This window comes from Vombatus ursinus, unplaced genomic scaffold (assembly GCF_900497805.2).
Source record: "Vombatus ursinus unplaced genomic scaffold, bare-nosed wombat genome assembly UNPS02014858.1, whole genome shotgun sequence".
Lineage (NCBI taxonomy): Eukaryota > Metazoa > Chordata > Mammalia > Diprotodontia > Vombatidae > Vombatus > Vombatus ursinus.
In genome coordinates, this window is record NW_020954636.1 from 1460882 (window position 1) to 1470957 (window position 10076).

Below are 10076 nucleotides of genomic sequence, written 5' to 3' on the forward strand. Positions count from 1 at the left end.
ACTCCTAGGAATATTGTAGCCAAATTCCAGAGTTCCCAGGTCAAGGAGAAAATATTGCAAGCAGCTAGAAAGAAACAACTCAAATATTGTGGAAACACAATCAGGATAACACAAGATTTAGCAGCTTCTACGTTAAGGGACCGCAGGGTTTGGAATATAATATTCTGGAGGGCAAAGGAGATAGGATTACAACCAAGAATCACCTACCCAGAAAAACTTAGTATAATCCTTCATGGTAAAAAATGGTCATTCAGTGAAATAGAGGATTTTCAAGCATTCTTGATGAAAAGACCAGAGCTGAATAGAAAATTTGACTTTCCAATACAAGACTCAAGTGGAACATGAAGAGGTAAACAGGAAAGAGAAATCATAAGAGACTTATTAAGGTTGAACTGTTTACATTTCTGCATGGAAAGATGATATTTGTAACTCATGAGACCTTTGTCAGTATTAGGGTAGTTGGAAGGAAAAAATTATATGTGTATATATATATATATATATACATATATATATATACATATATAGATATATAGATAGATAGATAGAGGGCACAGGGTGAGTTGAAGATGAAGGGGTCATATCTAGAGAATAAAATTAAGGGGTGAGAGAGGATTATACTAGGAGAAGGAGAAAGGGAGAGGTAAGAACAGAGTAAATTATCTCACAAAAAACAGAAAAGAAAAGGCTCTTACAGTGGAGGGGAAATGGGGGAAGGTGAGAGGGAATGAGTGAATTTTATTCTCGTGGGATTTGACTTAAGGAGGGGATAACATACACACTCAATTGGGTATGGAAATCTGTCTTACCCTACAGGAAAATAGGGGGGAAAGGGGACAAGAGAATAGGGGGATGATAGAGAGGAGGGCAGATTGGGAAAGGGGATAATCAGAAGCAAATACTACTGAGGAGGGTCAGGGTCAAAAAAAAGAATAGAATAAATGGGGGAGGGCAGGATAGTATTAAGGGAAATAGAGTTAGTTTTTCATGGCATGTCTACTATGGAAATGTTTTGCATAACTGTACGTGTATAACCTATATTGAGTTGCTTGCCTTTTCAGTGAGGGTGCATGGGGAGGGAGGAAGGAAGAAAATTTGGAACCCAAAGGTTTAAAAACACCTGTTTAAAAAATGTTTTCACAAGCAACTGGGAAATAAGAAATACAGGAAATGGGGTACAGAAATCTATCCTGCCCTACAGGAAAATAGAAGGGGAAGGGGATAAGAGAAAGGGGGGAGAGATAGAAGGGAAGGCAGACTAAGGTAAGGGGTATTCAGAATGCATGCCATCTTGGGGTGGGGGGAGGGGTGAGATGGGGTGAAAATTTGGAACTCAAAATCTTGTGGAAGTAAATGTTGAAAACTAAAAATAAATAAATTTATTAATAAAAAAAGAAAAAAAAGTCTTGAATGAACAAGACAAAGAATGGATGAGTTTTGATGGGAAATGGAAGGAGGTCAGAGAAAGTTTGGAACCTGGGAGAGTAATAAGAACCAAGATGGAATCAAAGATGGCGAATGACTCCTCTTAATCTGGAATAGTCTTACCCTTTAAAAAATAAAAAAAATGGTGTAATGCTGGAGAATGAGCTTTTGCTTTGGAGTGAGGAGATCTGGGTTGTATTGCTATTTCTATAATTACTCTCTTAAATTCAACAAATATGAGTTAAAAGTTAGGAAGTTAGGTAATCCAGTAGATAGAGTGAGCGCTGGACCTGGATTCATGAAGACGAGTTCAAATCTAGCTTTAGATATTTACTAGCTGTTGGATCTTGGACAAGTCACTTAAGCTCGGTCTGCCTCATTTTCCTCATCGGTAAAATGGGAATAATAGTACTTACCTCCTAGGACCAAATGTGGTCATATTTATAAAAAACTTAGCACAGTACTTGGTACATAGTAGGTGCTATATAAATGCTAGCTATTATTATAAGTACATTATATGAAAATTATAGTAATCAATGGTATTATTTACAAAGAATCATATTATGTATTTGGATTTCAGTTTCTACATTTATAAAATGAAAGGTTTGGATTAGATGATATTTAAAATTCCTTCCAACCATTCTAGGTTTATAATTATAGTAATGTAATAGTCAGTGATAAGAAGCAACATTTTATAGTGGAAAGAACACTGAATTTGTGGGCAAAGGAAGTAACTTTTATTACTTACCTGTGTGGTCTTGGGCAAGGCACGTTGTCTTTCTATGCCTCATTTGAAAAATAAATGAGTTGGACTAAGTTATGTTTCAGCTATATGATCCTAGGAGATACCCACATATTTTGTATCCAGATATTTTATAGTTGTGAAAAAGATAGAAAAAGGGAAAAGTATTCCTTTGGTCTTTGCTCATTGAAGAGCTCATTCCTGAGACATGGAATGGTGGAGTTTGGTGCCAAGCAATGGATTCTTGCTACATGTGCCCATGTTTCAGAATTGAATTTAATAACATCAGCAATATGTTGGGTTAGAAGGCATCATATACATAGAAACGAAGCTCTTTGGGGTTCTCTGTTCAAAGTGCCTGGATCTGAGGTTCTTCTCATTAGCTCAAAGCTAGTGGAATTGACTTTGAGGTTTTGTTTTTATTGTTGTTTAGTCACTTTTCAGTCATGCCTGACTCTTCTTGAGCCCTTTTGGGATTTTCTTGGCAAAGACACTGGAGTGGTTTGCCATTTCCTTCTGGAGCTCATGTTACTGATGAGGAAACTGAGACAAATAGGGTTAAGTGACTTGCCCAGGGTCACATAATTAGTAAGTGTCTGAGTCTGGATTTGAACTCAGGAGGAGGAGTCTTCCTGACTCCAGGCCAAGTACTCTATCTACTGTGCCACCTAGATGCCCAAGGTTGAGGTTGAGGTACTGAAATGTCTAACGAATGCTTGTTGAATTGAATTGTGTTGAATTGAATTGTGGGGCCTTCTTAATTCTGCAGCTGAGAGGGAGAAGTAGTACATTTTAACCAGGCCCCATCCTTACTAGGTATCTTTGTTAGACTCTAAGTGTCTTTGGGACAGGGGTCTTATTTTCTGTAATGGTCTTTCCTGATATTTTCTAGAATACTCTGCACATCTTATGTACTGTGTCAATGGGGGTGTTGATTGATTGGTTGACTAACTGGTCTTGTCTGGTTCAGAGGAGAAACTTGAAGAGAAATTGTATTGAAGCAGTGATTTATGTCACATGTTTATATCCCATTATGGGCAGTGAGAAATGACAGGGCAGCTCCTGCTTCTCCTAGGTGGATCAGTATCCCATCTTCTCCTCACTTCCACCCACTTTTCCCTTTCCCTCAGTAACTCACCTGGTTTCAGTAACTCACCTTGTGCAGCAGACAGGCTCTCACAGGAGCGGCAGCACTTTATCCAAAGCAGATTTTACAGCAGATGTCTTCTCCTTCAATTCCTGAAGCTTGTGTGTGTGTGGGCGAGGGTATGTGTGTATGTGTGTTTTCATGGCAGGTAACTTTGCCAGGGTTAAGAATCCCTTGAGGGCAATTATTCTATTCTACTGCCTTCTTCTTCCTCTTTTCTTCCCCCCATTCTTCTCAAACAGTTACTTCTCTACACTCACAGCTTCCCCTCCTCTAAATTCCCTTTGGAATAAACAGTTTGAAAACATTTTATCTAAACTTTTAATTGTGCTCTAGATTCTTGGCCCAACAAACACTTCTCCATGTCTGCTTTCCCCCATCTCCTCTAGAAGCCCTTTGAGCATTAGAGAAAGAGAAACTTGTTATCCCTATTACTCCACCTGGGAGTGGGTGATGGAAGCTCTTGGTAGAGCAGAAATGAAGACCGTATCTCTACGGCTGGGTTGTCCTCTATAAGACAAAGGCCTTGAAGGAAATTCTTATGGTCATACTAATGTACAATGACCATAGAACTGGTGGTGGTTGTGGGAGAAGGGAGGGCACATATTTATAATACTTAACTCTTGGGCCTCTGAATACTATAATAACAACAATGATAGCATTTATAGAATCCTTTCAATTCGTAACACTTAACTCTAACCAATTGGTCTACAGGTATTTTACATGTAAGTATGGGTATAGGCTAGTGGAAACCCAGGAAAACAGCTGTTTCTATTGCTCATCTAGCCTGGAGTTCCTCTGGGAACCTGGCATAGAATCCCAGAATCTCACAGTTGGAAGAGCCCTCAGAAGCAATCTAGTTCAACCTATCCTTTCACAAGAAACCCTCCTACAACTCAACTGACAAATGGTCATCTAGATTTTGTTTGCATACTTCCAGTGAAGAGGATCTAACTACCCCCTCGGGTGGTCCATTCCACTTTTGGATAGCTCTAAATGTTAGGAGGAGGCATCTAGGTGGCTCAGTAGATAAAATGCTAGGCCTGGAGTCATAAAGACCTAAGTTCAAATCTGGCTTGAGACACTTACCGGCTGTGTGACTCTGGGCAAGTCATTTAACCTCTGTTTGCTTTAATCCCCTGGAGAAAGAAATGGCAAACTACTCCACTATCTTTGCCAAGAAAACTCCACTGACAGCACTGGCACGCTGTGGTCCATGGCGTCAGGAAGAGTTGGACATGACTGAAAACAAGAAAACCAAAATTGTTAGGAAGTTCATCTTTACTTTAACCTTAAATTTGTCTTTTTGCCAATTCCCTTCCCCCTCCTTCCCCTCCCACCCCCGCTATTCTTCTATCTGCATTGAGAGGGATAAATTTAATTCCTCCTCCGTATGCCAGTCATTCATTCACTTCAAGATAGTTATATTCAAGTGTGTGAATTTATCCTGTTTCTATGTTATTTGTACATAGTTGTTTGTATGTTGTCCCCCATCAGAATATGAGCTCTTTGAGGTCAGGAACTGTCCTTTGCCTTTCTTTGTGTCCTCAGCACTTAGCATAGCGACTGCTACATAGTGGGTGATTAATAAATGCTTTTTGTAGTGTCTCATGTCTCTCCCAAGTTTTCTCTTTTCTAAGCTAAACATCACCAGTTCATCAAATAGTCATGGCATCAACTTGAGGCCCTCACCATCCTTGTTGCTCCCCTTTGGGTACTTTCAGCTTACCAATGTCCTCCCTAAAATGGGTCATATAAAAGTGAAAGGATGAAACCATCCCTTCTTATTTTTCTATCACTAAAACCAACTGATTTTTGGTTGATGAGTCAATGAACACCGTGAATAAATTGTGAAAGTAGGACACAGTGTCAACGTTATGTTAAAAATTGAAAGGAGTTAGACAACCTGAATTTAAGTTTGGGCTTTACCATGTGGGCAAATTATTTAATCCCTCTGGGTCTCAGTTTCCTTATCTGCAAAATGAGACTATCATAATAAATGATTTCTAGAGTCACTTCTAACTCTGAATCTATGATTGTTGATTTGTGTAAACTTGGGAGAAATAATTTAATTTCTCTCAACCTCATTTTCATCATTTGTAAGATGAGGAATTTGGAGTAGATGGTCCCTTCTAGCTTTAAAATTGTGTAACTAAAGAGGAGAGATTATGGGGATCATTTCTTAACCCTAAAAGTACTATTCAGTGGGAGAAAGAGCATTACAAAAAACTTTTTTTTTAAAGAGCTAATGGTATTGATAGAGGTTTCTGAGAAGATGGTGGAATAAGTCTGGAAATTAGGAAATTCTCCCACAGAAAATTTAAAATAATGCCTTGAAGTGAACTTGAGGGGCAGAAATAATGAAACATCAGGATAAAACAATTGTTGATCTAAGACGACTTGGGAGGATATTAGGAAAGACCTGACCTCCTGAGGTGGTGGTCTGGCCTGATTGAAATGCACACATCTCAAGGCAGATACTACTGAACAGATAAACAACAACAAACAGGGGTGGGGGGCAACTGGGTTGGCAGCAGCCTCAGCTTCAATAACTTTCCCTGAGACAATGTGTGGAGAGGGGCAGATAGCTGAACTAAGGAAGATTGCAAGGCCTTCCATGGTGCTGGACACAGGTCCCAATTGTGCTTACCAACTGTGGTCCAGCCTGTGGCTATGGCTGAGAAGGAGTGAGCATACATCTGTAAGGTTACAGAGGTTAAGGCCTGCTGTCTGTGGTCCCCTGTAGGAGAGAAGAGTCCCTTGTTTTAGCTCCAGGGCAAAGGAGTGAGTTGAAGCTTGTAGCCCAGGGAAGGACTGCAAGGAGTAAGAGTGTTTGTGGTGATAACATTGCTGGGGGCCCTGGCCACAGCTCAGGGGCACAGTGGAGTACCTGATGTCAGGCCCCAAGATAGAGCTCAGAAAACAATCAGATGAAAAAGAAGCCTAAGACATTATCCCACACATTTTGGACTAGAGTTGACTCTAATACAAGGTTAATTGCCAAGAAATAAGCCTCTTAAAAAAAAACCTGAGTAAACAAAAGACAAAGAACCCAATCATAGCTAGTTACTACAGTGATAGAGAAGATCTGGGTTCAAACTCAGAAGAAGATAGTGAAATTAGAACAGCTACTTCTACTTCTAAAAAAATGTAAAATAGTCACAAGCTCAAAAAGAGTTCTTGGAAGAGCTTTAAAATTTCTTTAAAGATCAAATAAGAGAGGCTGAGGAAAAATTAGGAAAAAACCTAAGAGTAATGCAAGAATATTGTGAAAAGAAAGTCAACCAATTGGAAAAAGAGATACAAAAACTTGCAGCAGGATATAACTCCTTAAAAATCAGAAATGGGCAAGTGGAAGCTAATGACTTCACAAGACACCAAGAAATAATAAAACAAAATAAAAAGAATGAAAAAAAAGAAGATAATGTGAAACATCTCAATATAAAAACAACTGACCTGGAGAATAGATTGAAGAGAGATAATATGAGAATTGTTGGACTACCAGAAAGTCATGATCAAAATAAAAAAAAGAGTCTAGACACTATACTTCAAGAGATTGTTGAGCAAAATTCCCCTGGTTTAGAACTACAGTGTAAAATAGAAATGGAAAAAATCCACCAATCACCACCTGAAAGAGATCCCAAGATGAAAATTCATAGGAATAGTATAGCTAAGTTTTGAAGCTCCCAGGTCAAGGAAAAAATAAGCAATTAGAAAAAAATTTAAATGCTGCGGAGCTATTGTCAGGATAACACAAGATTTAACAGCTTCTACATTCAAAGACTGAAGGCATGGAACATTATATTCTGAAGAGCAAAGGATCTAAGTTTGGAACCCAAAACAATTTAAGCAGGAAAGCTAAGTGTCATCCTATATGGAAAAAGGACTTTCATGTATTCATGAGGAAAAAAAAAACTAGAAGTGAATAGAAAATTTGACTTATAAGAATCAGGAGAAACATAAGAAAATAAACAATAAAGACCAATTATAAGGGATTTAATAAGCCCAAATTGTTTATTTCTCATATGGAAAACTGTTATTGGTAACTCTTAAGGATGTCATCATTACTTGGGTCGTTTGAAAGAGCATACATAGATAGAAGGCTGAGTATGATGAGATGATCCTATAAAATAAAATTGGGTGGGGAGAGGTAAAATGGAGCAATTATCTCATACAAAGAAGGCATGAACGGAAGAAGTGTTACAGTGGAGACAGGAGGGGGTGGAGGGCTGGTAGTGCTGGAACCTTATTCTCACCAGAACTGGGTTAAAGAGGGAATAATATATACATCTAGAAGGGTATAAAAGTCTTCTTAGCTTACAAAGAAATAGGATGGTGAGGGAATAAGATAAAGGAAGGTCTCAGAAGACCTGAAGAAGGTCTCTGAAGACCTCAGAAGATTTGCAGATCAAGAAATCGGAGGGTAAAGGGAGAGGATAACGGAGGAACCCAGCAAATTATTAGTTGCTAGTATTAAAAATGAAAAGGGTGAGTATCACTAAGGAAAGTGAAATCAAAGCAATTATAAGGGGTTGTTTTGCTCAATTACGTGCCAATAAATTTAACAATTTAAGTGAAATGGAAGAATATTTACAAAAATATAAATTGCCTAGATTGACAGAAGAGATTGAATATGTGGTATCATTGTGACTGCTGTGTAACTGATGAACATACTAGGGTGATTAGGTGCTACAGTGGCAAGCAGTAGGAGTCTTTCCTCTTCCTCACCCCACCAATACACAATGGTTGTTTTTAGGTTCCTTAAAATGAGTCGCATCAGTGTGGCCACCCCTCTATAGAAACTATCCCGACCTGTCAATGTAAGTGCAGGTTGGAATGAGTAAATGAGTTCCAGATCAGGAAGAAAGATAGCCTAGAGAGAGTTTGGGTTAATGTTATGCCTGAGATGAAGTTGAATTTAGAGGGTCTTGGAAGGGGATATAATTTTGGGAATCTAGCTCTCCTTATTAAGTTTTCTAAGGTTATACAAATTGATATTTTTTCTCAATAAATTTTCCTCTAGCAATTTGAGGCACTAATACTGACGGAAACAATGAATAAATGGTCTTAGACCTCCATTTGACTGCTTTCTTCTCATTTTAGGTACATTCATTTTGTTTGTGCAGAAGTTTTTAAGTTTCATGTAATCAAAATTATGTATTTTATCTTTTTTAATAGCCTCTATCCCTTATTTGGTTAATAATATATCTCCTCCCCATATTTGTGAAAGTTATTTAATCTACTTATCTTCTGTTTTTTTAATAGTTTGAGCTTTACTACTAACATAATTGGATGTGTGGGGGCTCGGTACTAATTAATTAAAGAGATTTTTGTATTTTTAGTAACTTATGAGGAAATATCAGAACTTATTCTTTCATTGCCTTTGAACTTGGTGAGAAAATTAACAAACTGTGAAATGAAGGTCCAGGTAGGAAGAAACTAACATTTCCAATTTTCTCTGAATCTCCCTTCCTGAATTCTCACTCTTCATGTGCCCAGGTTTTTCTGGGTACACATTCAAAAATCGCTATCTATTGTTACTATTACATCCAGTCACAAGGTGACACATTGTTCCCCTCTTCCATTCTTTACTGAGGTGTTGAACAAAATCTTTTTAATTGGAACAATGTTGGAATTTTGAAAACAATTTTTGCTACTACCATGTCCAGTCACTTGAAGCTACTAATAGCCTCTTTTTTGACCTAGTTGCAAAAACACCTAATTCACAAACACATAAATAACCTGAAGTTTTAAAAGGGTAATTTTTACAAAAACAAATAAATATTCAGTTATTTTGGCAATAAACATTTATTAAATACCTACTATGTGCCAGACACTGTGCTATGCTCTTGGGATACATGGAAAAGCAGAAGACAGTACTGTTTTCAAGGAGCTTACAATCTAATGGGGGGAGACAACATGCAAATAAATATGTACAAACAAGTCATATACAGGATAAACTAGAAAATCAATAAAGGGAAGACTCTTGAATTGAGGGGGATCTGGAAAGGTTTCTGGTAAAAGCAGAATTTTATTTGGGATTCAAAGGAAGCCTATGAGGCTAGCAGGCAGAGATGAGGAGGGAGAGTATTGTAGGCAAAGGGGACAGTCAGAGAAAATGTCTGGAGTCTGGAGATGGACTATCTTATTCATGGAACAGGAAGGAGGCCAGTGTCACTATTTCAGAGCATGTGGAGAGGGAAAAGGTATAAGAAAATTGGAAAAGTATCTGTGGGGGGTCAGGTTATGAAGGCATTTGAATATCAAATCATGGATTATATTTGATCCTGGAGGTGATAGCCACTAGAGCTAATTGAGTAGGAGTGACATGGTCAGATCTGTGCTTTAGAAAGGTCTCTTTGACAGATGAGTAGAGGATGGACTGGCATGGGGAGAGACTGGAGTGACAGAGGGACCAACCAGCAGGCTTTTGCTGTAGTTCAGGTATGCCATGATGAGGGCCTACACTGGGGTGGTAGTCTTTGTCCTTCATTCTCAAAGAAGACCAAAGTGATATCACTGTGTTGGAGTCAAGGTGCAGTGTGTCTGACTGTGGCTGATCAGGCCAATGTGAGCTTGGAAAGCTCTACCACAGATTAGACAGAAATAGTTCACATGAACACTTGAAGTAGAAATGTCTCTAAATTTGTACATTTCACATATCTTTTGAGCTACTGCAACTCTACTTCACTTATAGAGCACAGCATTTTCTTTGATGCAGGCATGCCATGCTGAATGGTCCTTTGCCAGTGTCTCTCATGTCAT

General features: G+C 38.4%; 1 protein-coding gene across 1 annotated transcript in view; it reads right to left on the reverse strand.

The window, feature by feature from the left end:
• Positions 1 to 3742: 3742 nt before the first annotated feature.
• The window catches only part of LOC114027311 (olfactory receptor-like protein OLF3), a 12827-nt gene continuing 6493 nt past the window's right edge, over positions 3743 to 10076 (reverse strand). Inside the window, exons 3-4 of the mRNA XM_027841292.1 lie at positions 9470 to 9540; positions 3743 to 3821 (exon numbers count right to left, since the gene is read on the reverse strand). Coding sequence (XP_027697093.1) covers positions 3743 to 3821; positions 9470 to 9540 — 150 coding nt within the window. The remainder of the gene's footprint in view (positions 3822 to 9469; positions 9541 to 10076) is intronic.